At 41.8% G+C, this 13,389-nt stretch overlaps 1 protein-coding gene across 2 annotated transcripts; it reads right to left on the bottom strand.

Moving 5' to 3' along the window:
* Positions 1-6,877: 6,877 nt before the first annotated feature.
* Positions 6,878-12,675, bottom strand: RNF7 (ring finger protein 7). 2 transcript variants are annotated; one of them, XM_060242260.1, is made up of 3 exons: positions 12,412-12,675; positions 9,042-9,089; positions 6,878-7,519 (listed from the first exon to the last, which is right to left on the bottom strand). In XM_060242260.1, exons 1-3 carry the CDS (start codon positions 12,587-12,589, stop codon positions 7,401-7,403), a joined length of 345 nt encoding a protein of 114 aa, XP_060098243.1. In that variant the 5' UTR covers positions 12,590-12,675; the 3' UTR covers positions 6,878-7,400. The 2 variants fall into 2 exon arrangements, with proteins under 2 accessions (XP_060098243.1, XP_060098245.1); XM_060242262.1 differs by having other exon boundaries at positions 7,463-7,519; positions 12,419-12,659.
* Positions 12,676-13,389: the final 714 nt, after the last annotated feature.

Below are 13,389 nucleotides of genomic sequence, written 5' to 3'. Positions count from 1 at the left end.
ATATAAATGGGATTTCTGAGTAAACTTGCTAAAAATTGCTCTCCAAGCAGGTACACTCAGAATTCTACTCAGGTTTATTCAATGGGGCTTACTCCCAAGTTGCACTGTTACAGTATAATCCTAAGGACAGCCTGTTTGGTATAGTGGTTAAGTGCACAGACTCTTATCTGGGAGAACCGGGTTTGATTCCTTACTTCTCCACATGCAACTTCTAGAATGACCTTATGTCAGTCATAGCTGTCAGAGGCTGTTCTGGAAAAGCAATTTCTGTCAGAGCTCTCTTAGCCCCCACCTACCTCACAGGGTGCCTATTGTGGAGAGGGGAGGGAAGAGGAAGGGAAAGGAGATTGTAAGCCACTCTGAGACTCCTTTGGGCAATGAAGGGCAGGGTATAAATCCAATCTTTTCTTCTTCTAAGCAGAGTTGTATCCTTTTAAATCCACTGCAATCAATGGGCTCAAAAAGGTACAACTCTATTTAGGACTACTGTTTGACTCCTAAATCCCAAACTCAGAACTGAGTTTTGCCTTGAGGTCTTCATTAATTCTAACAGATAGTGACTTCTATATCATCCTAATACTTTATTTAAAAAAAGGATTTCTGTGATTTATTTTACTGACTCTTGCTAGATGGGTGAAGGCTGGGGGATGGAAATTTAATTAAAAATATTTTCCAAGGATTTCCCCATTTTTCCAATGCAAAAATTGGAAAATTTGGGGGTGCACCTTAAAAAGAATACTCCTATGAAGTTTTTTTGAAAATGCTTCTTAAGCCAACGTTTCTCATACTCCAAATGTATAGCATAAAAAAGTCTTGAGGCCTTTTTGCAAGTTTTCCAGTGGAAAAACTGAAGAATATGGAGACCAGTAAGTCTTCTCTGAGAAACGACTGGAAGGAAAAAAAAGTAGATATAAGCTTCTGCCAAGAAGGCAAAAACACAGATGCATTAAGTGGTTAAGGCAGCTCAGTTATGCCCAAGAAAGTCAATAAGAGAACCAGATTGGTACATACTGATCAAGATCATCTTATTTTATATAAAACCTGCTGCTGATAGTTACATGTGTAGTTTTTGCAGCCATTTCCGAGTGGCTGGGGTTCAGTAAGATGTATATTCTGTAAGGACTAATTTCTTGGCAATCAGAACTCCATGACTTACAAAGGCTAGCAGCCCTTCTTTGAGGGCTCAATTAGATGTCAGGTAACCTAAAGTAATATGTTGAAAAGTGAAGGGGAGACAGACCCCTCAGGGCAAGGCAAACAATACATTGGGTTGGATATAATGATCCATTAAAATATGCTGACAGCCACAAATCTCCCCTCCCTCTACTAGTCCCTTCTGATATGTCCCAATTAAACAGCAGGTAGAAAATTTCCATACATTTTATACATCAACTTTAATTTAGTTGATGGTAGATGTTCAGATAGAAATCAGGAAGTGTCATTTCTTAGACTATATATCAATTTGTGCTTGTACACCAAGGTTCCTCAACTTTTTTGAGCCTGTGGGCACCTTTCTGACAGTGATGGATGCAGCCACAAAATGAATGCCACAAGGGACACAGCCAGCCACAACACGGTTGCTGATGTTTTCTTTCAGTCATATTGTGAAGATCTTTCTGCTGTGGTGCAGGACTGGATCTGCTTTTCTTATAAGTGGGTGGAAAAATCTGGGCGATATCTGGGGATTAATATACCGCAGAACCTTAAAAGATTTAGCTCAAGTAAATTACTCTCCCCTTTTTCTTTCCGTTAAGAATTTGTTATCTGAATAGTCCGGAAGTACTTTCTCACTGCTTGAAAAAAATTGATCTTTTAAAATCCTTTTTATTACCGAAATTTCTGTATTTCAGAATTTGCCTATTCCAATTGATAGAAGAGACTTACGAAGATGGCAAAAAGCCTTCATGGATTTCCTGTGGAACTATAAACACCATGGACTCTCCCTTTCTATGGTATCAAAACCCACAGCACTAGGAGGTTTGGGTGTCCCCATTTTAGAAAAATACTACTTAGCCTCTCAACTCAAGTACATCCTTTTATATGTGAATCCGAATTACGATTCCTCTTGGCTTAGTATTGAAAAGGACTCTCTAGGTGAGGCTATTTTACAGGAGGTCATTTGGCTTGGGAAATTTGAAAGACCAAAAATGGTTTTAAGCAATTCATTTTTAGAACATACACTTAGTTTTTGGAATAAATGTAGAGAGGTTTTAGCAACCTCCCCTTTTATGGCTTTTCTTGGACAAACCTGGTTTTTACCAGGTAAAAATTTGAATGATTTTAAACTCTGGAGTGACAAGAATATTTTTCATCTAATAGACATTACAACCAATGGCAAAATTAGTACGATACCTCAACTAGAAGCAAAATATAAAACCAAAATCCCCTGGATGCAATACTATCAAGTACATGATACCTTGAACAAAATTATACCTCTTACATGTGCAAAGACATCTAAACACCTTTGAAATTCGATAGAAGACTGGCTCTACAGCTGTTAGAGGTGTAATTTCAAATATTTATCAGTTACTAAACTTAAAGATCTGGGCACAATGTACATCACAACAAAATCATTGGCAGAAAGACTGCGAGAAGGTTTTCTCGGAAGAACAATGGAATTCAGTATGGAAAAGCTCTTTATTTAAATAAAGGTCCTCTTATATTAGAATCCAAAACTTTAAAGTCTGGTCCAGATGGTATTACACGCCGTATATTTCGTAGTAAATTGATTCCAAACCCAAGTTGTTGGAAAGGATGTGGGGAAATAGGCACGCTAAAACATTGTTGGTGGGATTGTCCCACAATAAAATTATTTTGGAAATCAGTGCTAAAGATTGCTATGAATAGGTTGTGATATCCCTCTCTTACTGGAGTTGATTCTTCTGAATATGTGGAATAAGAAACCGTGTTCTAATTTGAAATTAGAACTACTCTTTATTTTATTAATGGCGGCTAAAATCAATGTGGCACAATGTTGGAAATCTGACAAAAGTCGACAGGATCCTTGCAGCTGTGCGCCCTACGACCTGTAGGTTAGACCGGTGCCCTTCTTGGCTTATAAAGGCTAGCCAAACGTGGCTGCGTGAACCACTACAGGACATTATCAACAGGTCCCTGACTGAAGGGATCTTTCCCACACCTCTTAAAGAGGCAGTGGTCCGTCCCCTCTTAAAAAAACCATCAGCAGACCCAGCCATATTGGCGAACTATCGGCCGGTGTCAAACCTTCCCTTTCTGGGCAAGGTCATAGAGCGGGCGGTAGCGATTCAGCTGCAGGGATTCCTGGAGGACACTTCCACACTGGATCCATTCCAGTCCGGCTTCCGGCCAGGTCACGGGACGGAGACAGTTCTGGTCGCCCTCATAGATGACCTTATGCGACATCTGGACCATGGCAGTTCCGCAGTGCTGTTATTAGATCTGTCAGCCGCTTTTGACATGGTTGACCATCAGCTACTGACTAGCCGCCTTGCCGATGTGGGGATTCAGGGATTGGCCTTACAGTGGCTGACCTCCTTTCTCCAAGATCGGGGACAAAGGGTGGTGATAGGGGAGGAAGCATCCCAGAGGCACTCTCTTAGCTGTGGGGTGCCGCAGGGAGCGGTCCTATCCCCGATGCTATTTAATATCTATATGCGCCCCCTTGCCCAGATTGTCAGGAGGTACGGACTGGGCTGCCATCAATATGCGGATGACACCCAGCTCTATCTATTGATGGGTGGCCAGTCTGACTGTACCCTGGAAAATCTAGACCTGGCGTTACAAGCCGTGGCCTCTTGGCTCAGACTGAGTCGGCTGAAATTGAATCCGACGAAGACGGAGATTCTCTACCTGGGTCGAGGCGGTCCGGGGAGAGAGATCCAGCTGCCGGCCCTTGACGGGGTACCATTGATACCGGTCCCTAAGGTCAAGAGCTTAGGCGTGCTTCTTGAGTCCTCCCTTACAATGGAGGCTCAGGTGGCAGCCACTGTTAGATCTGCCTTTTTTCATCTTCGGCAAGCACGGCAGCTGGCCCCTTACCTGGAGCGCAACGACTTAGCGACGGTAATCCATGCTACGGTCACCTCAAGAATAGATCACTGTAATGCTCTCTACATGGGGCTACCCTTGACGCTAACCCGGAGACTACAGCTAGTGCAGAACGCTGCGGCACGGCTGCTAATGGGGCTGCCGCGACGGGAGCACATTCAGCCAATGCTGAGAGAGCTGCACTAATTGCCTGTTGTATTCCGAGTTTGCTTCAAGGTGTTGGTATTAACCTTTAAAGCCCTCTATGGTCAGGGACCTGCCTATCTACGGGACCGCCTTTCCCCATATATCCCCTAGAGAGCACTGTGATCAGGGACAAAAAATCTGTTGTCCGCCCCTGGCCCAAGAGAAGCCAGGCTATGTGTAACAAGATCCAGGGCTTTTTCAGTGGCAGCGCCAGAACTTTGGAACACCCTCCCAGAAGCTATAAGGGCCCTGCGGGATTTATCTGAATTCCACAGGGCCTGTAAGACCGAACTGTTTAAACAGGCTTTTGTGATCTAACTGAAAAAGGGCTGCCACTGGACACCGGTGGGTCTGATCATAGTTAAGAAGTCAATACCGCCTATAATGGATTGAAATAGCGCTATAGAATGGTTTTAAAGTTGATGTAAATTATGGTTTTATATGTTTTATTGGATTGTTTTATAATGTTGTAAGCCGCCCTGAGTCCGCTTGCGGAGAGGGCGGGATATAAATGAAAAGTAATAAATAAATAAATAAATAATAGTATTCGTCAATGGTTTGATAAAAGTCTGGGATCTCTTGATTCAAGATAACTTGGCATCCTGCATATTGAAATATGAAAATCCATTATTAGCAGATACCTTTGTCGAAAAATGGTTTTGGTTTTTTGCATACATAAATGAAAATCCATCATCCAGTTCATCTATTCCAACTAAATATCTGGACTACATTCTGTATTAGTTGGATCTCCCAATATGTTGTTAACATGTAACCGGAGTTAAGGTTTTCTGTATGTAAGTTTTATTTATGTTTTTGCACTTTTTCTGTATGTCTTATAACTGTAAGTGATGTTATTTTTATATACTCAGTATTGGTTTTACGATGCTAAAAATAATAAAAATGTGAGTTATAAATAAGTAAATAAGGGCATGGGTCAAAGTCTTGAGTTCTGTATATACGGCCATATGAATAAAGACGGTAGTTTGAACATGACTTAAAATTAGAAGAGGCAGGTATGGATGGGTCTCATAATCTATACTAATTGTTCTTGTTTTGTACATAAAAGTTTTTCCTAAGATTTTTAACTCCTGTCACCTAGTGATTCTTCTGTTTGATGCCAGCTGCTTGTAGAGCAGGACTATTAAAATGCATGGCAAATGCATGTTAAAGGTATTTACAGATTTTCCCTAACCTACCTAGGAAGACAACCAACTCTTATCCTATCCTACTGCTTGGCTCAAAAAGAAAACAGAATTGCACCTTATATCACCCATTTACAACAGCAAGTTGTAACTTAGTAGACTAATAATAGCTGAAGGGCCTACAAAAAGTACAAAATGTATTGGTTCATTTCTGTCATGCCAAATCACGGCTTTCATTAGCTAGAGTTTATAATCAAGACCATGGTTTGAGCTTTCAAACATAAAACAGATGCACCATAATTTCGAATGGCCCAACTGCCTTTATTTTCCATCCTCTCATTACTTACCTCTACCAGTTCACAATGTTATTCTGACTTCTATGGCGGGGCCTCTACAGGCCAACCAATGGATATACCGTGGTTTATCAGTTCATGCCAAAAGCTGCTAAATTTCGTTAACCATTGTTTGTTTTGACCTCTGAAATCAGCTGTTATGTATCTCCAAACCCCCCACCCCACCCCCAAGGAAGGCAATCTATGAACCAAACTACATGTTACTTTTCCCACACGGTAGCCATACACCAGTTGCAAGTTCCCCATGAAAGCTCTTATCTAGAAGTGCTGCAGGAGATCAATTCTTGTTGGGACTATGGTTTGGGTGGAGGAGGGGCTTCTACCTTCCCCCTCTGCTGCTTTCACAAACCAAAATGGTACCACAGGTGTTATTTGCCCCATGGGGGAAGGGTTGCATGTGCAGCTGCCCAGCAGTGAATTTCTTCTCATAACAAATATGAAAAAGACAAATATGAAAAAGAGAGCCACTAAAAATTAAAGTCCCTCTCTGTGACTGCTGCAGCATAGGTTCTGCAACAGAAAGCTGCCAGCTGTATTCATTCACCATGCTTCAACAGTGGATTTGATTATATGGACAAACAGTTAATTCAAGGCTGAGCTGAATGAAAAAGGGAAGTGCCAAAGAATAACTGAACATTTTAGCAATATTTTTAATATACTTGAAATGCTGCAGCTACAATTCCATCTTTATTAAATACATTTAAATCCTGTTGAAAACAGCAAGAAGTAGAACTTTTGCAAGATCATGTCCTGTAATGAGATGTTGGGGATAGAAGAGTTACATCTAAACAAATACTTGTTTATTCATGTAGAAAAAATAATGAGCTTCATGGGTTCTGCTTTGACCCACTATTCTGATGCTCTTTTTAAAATGCTACTTACAAAAAAAAAAAGTTTGAATTCACATTGTTTTCATAAATTTCTATCACAGAATCATAGAGTTAGGAGAGACCTCCAGGGCCATGTAGTCCAACCCCCTGCGCAATGCAGGAAACTCACAAATACCTCCCTCGCACCCAGTGACACCTGCTTCATGCCCAGAAGATGGCAAAAAACAAAACAAAACAAAAACCTTCCAGGATCCCTGGCAAAACTGGCCTGGAGACAAACTGCCAATTTAATTTCCAATTAAATTATACTGTTCTGCAAAAAGAAGAAGCTGAGCACTTAATAGGGTAATGTTTTAATACTGTGAATTAAAGTACATATTTTGAAAGGAGTAAATTCAATTTAACCGTTAAAATATCATAGAAACAGTATTCAAAACAAAGTTAATAAAACAAAGCAAAAAAAATAAAATAAAAACCAATGTGTCTACCCTATGTATTTCAGTTAAATAACCCAGTTTCCAGAAAACAGTGGTATTTTAGCTGCAATTGCTCAGGTTGTATCATACTTATGAGCCTTATCAGCCCTAACACTCTCCTAAGCAATTTTACAAAGTTCACAGTAAACCTTTAGATATATTCTTCAATATTGTGCATCTGTATTCTTGCAAGAACAATTCTGAAGAAGGCTCCAACAAATCAGGTAAGCAACACAAAATTTTCAAACCAAGGTAATAAAACTCTGTAGAGCTGAATAAATAAAATAATATTTGCCACATATTGAGCAGTCCTTTTTCATTAGGGAATATGGCATCAGTTGTTTAATGTTCTACATAGGTTTAGCAGAAGAACTGCTGATGCTTTTATTTGCCTATTCTTTGAACTACCCAGTCCTGTTGGCAGAGTGGGCAACGATTGTTCTGTTTCACCCACAGTGACATGCAGCAATTGTGGAAGGAATGATTACACTCTCCCCAGACCACTGAAAGAAAAGAAAATAAAACTTGAGATACGACAGTTCAAAACTAGTTTGGCAGATTTTGCTATAACAAACTAACAGGGCTACACCTTTGCATACAAATGTTACATATATCATAGCCAGGACTCAAAGCCACGTGCTTCACATTGCCAAAGAAGCACTCATTTTTGTTTCTTGAACAGTAAGGCATTTCCGTAAATTAGAGAATTTGTGATACAGCACTGGAGAAATTAAAAATACTTACCGTTCAAAGAGAAAGAAAAAGTCATATAACACTCGGAACAAGTAGCCACTGAGTGTTTCAAACTAAATCTCTGAATTCCCCTGAAAGACTTTATGAAGGTTGATATTTCAGGCTAACATTTCTCAGCCAAACATTGCGCTTTCCTCCTCTTTCTTCTCAGGGCCAGTTCACCCTGTGGGGAGAGCACTGGAAAATGCTACCAGGGGGGAAGCTGTCCTCTTAAATCTGAAGACAGATCAACACATAAACACCCCCAATAATGTGTGAAGCCTCCACTCCAACAGCTTTTAAATACAGAGGAACAATTTTAAATTTCGGTGATTAACACTGACTTGCTAACAAAGAAATGTTTAAGTTAATTCCATATTTTATCACCTACAGTATTTTCATATTTTTTAAAAAATCTCAACTTCCTTTTTTTAGATGTAGGAATATATACAAATTAAGCACATGCTCCATGCAAATTTAAATACTTCTAAGTAGTGCAGATTTCAATCGGAAAGCCAGTTTGGTGTAGTGGTTAAGTGTGCAGACTCTTATCTGGGAGAATCAGGCATGATTCCCCACTCCTCCACTTGCAGCTGCTGGAATAGCTTTGCGATAGCCATAGCTATCTCAGGAGTTGTCCTTGAAAGGGCAGCTGCTGTGAGAGCCCTCTCAGCCCCGCCCACCTCATAGGGTGTCTGTTGTGGGGGGAGAAGATATAGGAGATTGTAAGCCGCTCTGAGTCTCTGATTCAGAGAGAAGGGCGGAGTATAAAACTACAGTCTTCAGTCTTTTTGAAATAATCTGAACTGCTTATTTTGGGCAGAAATGTGCCCAGAAAAGACACAATCTCTTCTAGAACTGTACAAACTTACTGATATATAGTCTCAACCCTCTGACACTCTCTTTAAATACAAAACTCATGCTACTATTAAAATAATATCTTTGAAATCTCAAGAATCTCAGCCATTATGAAAAATTATAGCTTTTATTTTCAAAATTTCCTATTCTTCTTTCATTCAGCCAGCCATCTTTTCAGAAAAATGTCTGAAGATATGAAAGAGGACTTAGTCATTGCTGCTCTCGAATAAATGTAACTTCTCCTGAACAGTCACATACACACAAAGGATCTACAGCGCATTTGCTATTTTATGAGCAGTATGTCTTTTTACTTGAGCGAAGCTCAAAAGAATTTTATTGATGCACAAAAATAAGTATTCACTTGAAAAATTTAAAAAGCACCCCACTAAGAGAAAACCTTTGGTTGAATAACAAGAGAATGAAATCACAACATACCAACACAATCCTCTTGTTTGTTTTCAGCTTGACATCTAAGACAGGCATCTAGATGTAAACAAGAACAAGACTAAATGTAATGTTCTGGATGTACCTCAATTAAGCGGTTTACCAAAACATGTACAATTGCTGAAAAACATTTTGGAAATATTCATATTGCGCTGAGTATATGTAGTATCTAGAAATCATCATGATTCATTATGTACCTAAAAGCTCAACTTTCACTGATAATTATTTCAAATTAGCAGAATAACGGAGAGGAGCTTGTGGAGGTTACAGACTAGACATTGGTTTGCTCCAATATGTTTCTTTTTACACATGAAAAATGAATTATTGGTAATGACGGTCTATAGCTCAGTGACAGAAAATCTGCTTGGCATGCAGAAGGTTCCTGGTTCAATTTCCAGCATCTCCAGCTAAAAGGATCAGGTGGTAGGTGATATGAAATACCTCCACTTGCAATGCTGTAGAGCTTCTGCCAGGTTGAATAGACAACACTGGACTATGATGGAGCAGTGATATGATTCAGTACAAGGCAGCTTCATGTGTTCATGTGTGTTCAAGTGATCTTGTTACATTGGAAGCTACTGTATTGTAGATTTGCTACAACATGTAAAATTTGACACCAAATGAGTAATGGATGTTAGATACAACACAGGTTGCTAAAGATTTTCAGGTCAAAAGTGGATATTCTCTATCTGTAATTTCATCTTTCCATACCGGAGTACATAGGTAAATGTATTATGAACTCCAGGAATAAACTCAATTACTCTGCAGCAGGTCTTTCACTCATATTACTTTCCAAAAGTACTGTTATTAGGAACTACTGCAGAATGAAAACAAATATATGTAAACACAGCAAATGTGTTTTTCCACACAATTCTGTAAAATGGCTTGCATGGAGAAACAATCCCCTTTCTGACCGTCAAAAATGGTCCAAAAAGACACACAGTGCAATTCCCAAACATGGAAGAAATGATAAGAAAATTGTACCAGTCACATATCCAATCTCATGTGAATTGTATTTATAAATCACAATAGCATAGGATGTGTGTGAGAGATAAGCAATCTGGAAACTTTTATGATTCCATAACTTTCATTCCATACCCCCCCCCCCCCAATCTTTAGCACATTTTCAACTTTTTCCAGTGTTTTAAAACAATAAACATGATTGGTTCTTATCAAGCTTTATATGCAGTTTTGCTCCCCACCCCCCACCCCCCATTATATTGTCACCACAAGCTTACTGTGGGTGGCCTGGTTTTGGTACTTTTCTGACTGGCATAAACCACCCACTTTTTATTAAATGAAAATATGGAAATTTGCCCCTCTCCATCACCTTCAATTAGTTTGCAAGATCATATTCTCATCCTGCCAGCCTTTTCTCTTTACATGACTCTAAGCTGCTTTCATTATTCCATGCCTCCTGTTGCACATTCAGTCCTCATCAGTATGTTTCTTTTTTCTCTTTTGGTCAGTTCACAAAAGTCAATTTTTTTTAATATCTAGGGTCTCCCAACTATGCAGGAACTCCTAACATGGGGGAACCTGAGTTTGCTGCCTTCATATTAAGGAGCCTGCCAGCTTTAGTATTTAGTATTACTTAGTCATGATGATATAAATATGCCATATTTCCATGCAATAATATTTTGTTAATTCATAAAGATCTCCTAGTAATCTGCCAGTGAATTCTTCAATTTCGATAGAGCTCTCCAATCCTGAAACACTAATCACATGTGAATAACTGCTAGTATTCATACTGTCCTAAGGAGAGCAAACATGCTTCATAGCCCTACACACTAGGGTGCAGCTTGGGATTTTTTTGCACCCAAAAGCTCTTCTCATATTTGTACTTTTGCTTAAATTATAACCTGATTAAAAGCTGTGATTAAATCAAATGCTAGCTCACTTTTTGCTAATCTTTTTAGGTGGTTCTAACAAAGGACTTTTATGGTCCTGCTGTGATTTTCAAACCAAGGTTGTATAAACACAGGGACAATTCTGTTTCTGTAACCTCACAGCTACAAATGCAGACACACTTGCACTGGCAACACAGTATTTGCATGGGAACTCTGTGCACACTTTCTTTCACCAACTGCCATTTCCTCCACCATGCCACAGCTGATTTTTAAAAAACAAACAAACAGTAACTGTTATTGTCCTATAGCACAATAATGTTATAGTGATGTATTGGCACAATCTACTAGCTGCTCTAAATTCCCAACTTTTAAGTCTCCAGCCCTTCTCACTGCAACAACAAAAATGGCTAAACTTTTACCCTCCTCCTTTTTGAAAAATGGATGATTAGAAGTCAATTTTGAATGGACAGCACCCCCCCCCCCTTGCCGTTAGTAAGTCAAGGTGGAGAAAAATCTGTGTTGATGATATCCAAGGCAATCAAATGCAAGGTTATTCTGAGAGACTTGAGTAAGGGAGGTTGATAGTTGCCAGTTTCCTGAACTAGCACTCCGACTGAACATTTTGTCCAGATGTCCATCTGGTATTTAAATAGTTCGCCAGCAGGTCCCTTTCTCTGGGCTTTAATCTCATTTCACAGGCCCTGAATAATTTGAATTCAAACCTGCGGCAAAACACCTAACTACAAAGGCTGCATGGATTTGCTCAGGGAGAAGATGCCACAGAACATCCTCAAGGCACCGTTTTTCCGCAAGGGGAAAACATCACCACCGAGGGGACCTGGACAGAGAGAAGGAATTAATGTCTACAGTGAAAACGACGCTGTCGTATAAAGCGAGGCGTCAGGGAATACAGGAGATTCCGTTCCTTCAAGACCCATCCCTATTACGGAAGACACCAGGATGGAAACCATTTTCTCCCACAGGACTAAACAGAGGCGCTGTGCCAGCCAATGCTCCCTCTAAGCTGCAGGGTCTTGTGAGCAAAAATTCTACTTTGTGAGCTACTGGCATTAAAGTTGTGTGCTACTGCATACATTATTGTGCTCTGGGGTCATCCTTCCTAAGCTAAGGCAAAAATGTGTGAGCTGGAGGCTAAAAATCTGTGAGGTAGTTTACGCTAACTCAGCTTAGAGGAAACACTGGTGCCAGCTACTGACATGCAAGCCTCCATGACGGCACCAGCACCAAGAGCAAGCCCCCCTTTTCAAGATCGGTGGGAGGCATCCTCGTGAAGCAAATGGTCCAACCCTGGACAACGACTGCCAGGAAAAGCCTCGAAAATGCTTCAAGGCTCCCTTTGAGGCCGGCGGCAAAGGCGAGGCGAGGTCCGTCCCAACCCCGCCCCGTCCGGTTGAGCCAGGCAGGGGGGCGTGAGGCGACTGCAGGCCCCGTCGCGGAGCGAGGCCTGGACTACTCTGCTCCATCATCCGGACTTCCTCTCTCCGCCTTACCCATGACCTGCACTCGGCAGATGGCGCAGGTGTCGCATTCGACGTCCCAGCTCCACATGGCCACGGCATTCCACTTCTTCAGCGAGAACATCTTGTCGGCGCCGCTCGCCTTCGAGACGGAGGAGCCCGCGTGAGAAGCGGAGACGCCCGGCTCGTCTCCCTCCTCCACGTCGGCCATGGCTGGGGGCGGGAGGAGGAGGAGATTGCCGCTGTTGAGGCCGGAGCGCTCCGCCCCGCTCCCGAAGCCCGGCAGCTGCAAAACAGAACTCGGGCTCCTCCCAGCGGCTGGCGGGGGAAACGAACAAGGTCTGTTGGGCCTACACGAAAAGGACTTTCTCGTACGGTCTGATGGAGGGCCCTGAGGATGATTTGGGCCTTGGTAACGGGATGACTAGCCAAGGGCTGTCAGAAGGGCAGCGGAAGGGGCTCGCCCTTTCACCTGATTGAGAAGGTTAAGAGGGAGGCACCTTGGCGGGGCTAGCAAGCTAGGTAGATGCCGCTGCCGGGCAGTCACAATGCCTCTATTTCCAGCTTGTCTTTCACTGTGCCCTGTGGAGGCCCCTAGGCAGTCAAAATCTCGGAGGCCTCCTCACAAATTATCTGATTCGGAGCACCCACCCTGCTGCCCACGGCCCCCACTGCAGGCACCTTCTCAAAAGCCCCTTTGACAAAGCTGTGGGGGAGAGGGGGAGAGGCAAACTTTGCGACAAGGCCAGCTGCAATCGCACCAGGCAAGTCAGGCAATGAGTGGCTCAGTTGGGTGTGCAGACTGGGAGGGCTACAAGCAGAGGGGAAACGGTGTGTGTGGGGGGGGGGGGGGACCCTGCATTTTTGTATAGGAAAGAAAGGAATCTGAGGCCTTTCCATTCATGTTGTGTTGCAAGGAGACTGGATTTGAACTGCCTACCTCTCCAATACCCATGAAACAGCTGAATGTTCATAGAATCACTCACACTGTGCAGACTGAGGAGAAAGGCT

This window comes from Heteronotia binoei, chromosome 6, assembly GCF_032191835.1.
Source record: "Heteronotia binoei isolate CCM8104 ecotype False Entrance Well chromosome 6, APGP_CSIRO_Hbin_v1, whole genome shotgun sequence".
In the NCBI taxonomy this organism is placed as follows: Eukaryota; Metazoa; Chordata; class Lepidosauria; order Squamata; family Gekkonidae; genus Heteronotia; species Heteronotia binoei.
This window is presented reverse-complemented; position numbering and strand designations above follow the sequence as displayed.

Bases quoted from the DNA above. Each gene is read 5' to 3' on its own strand.
- RNF7 (XM_060242260.1), bottom strand. From the start codon at position 12,589: ATGGCCGACGTGGAGGAGGGAGACGAGCCGGGCGTCTCCGCTTCTCAC. The intron at 9,090-12,411 runs GTAAGGCGGAGA...GTTTACATCTAG, and splicing joins CTGCCGAGTGCAGGTCATGG to ATGCCTGTCTTAGATGTCAA. The intron at 7,520-9,041 runs GTATGTTGTGAT...CTTTTCTTTCAG, and splicing joins CAAACAAGAGGATTGTGTTG to TGGTCTGGGGAGAGTGTAAT.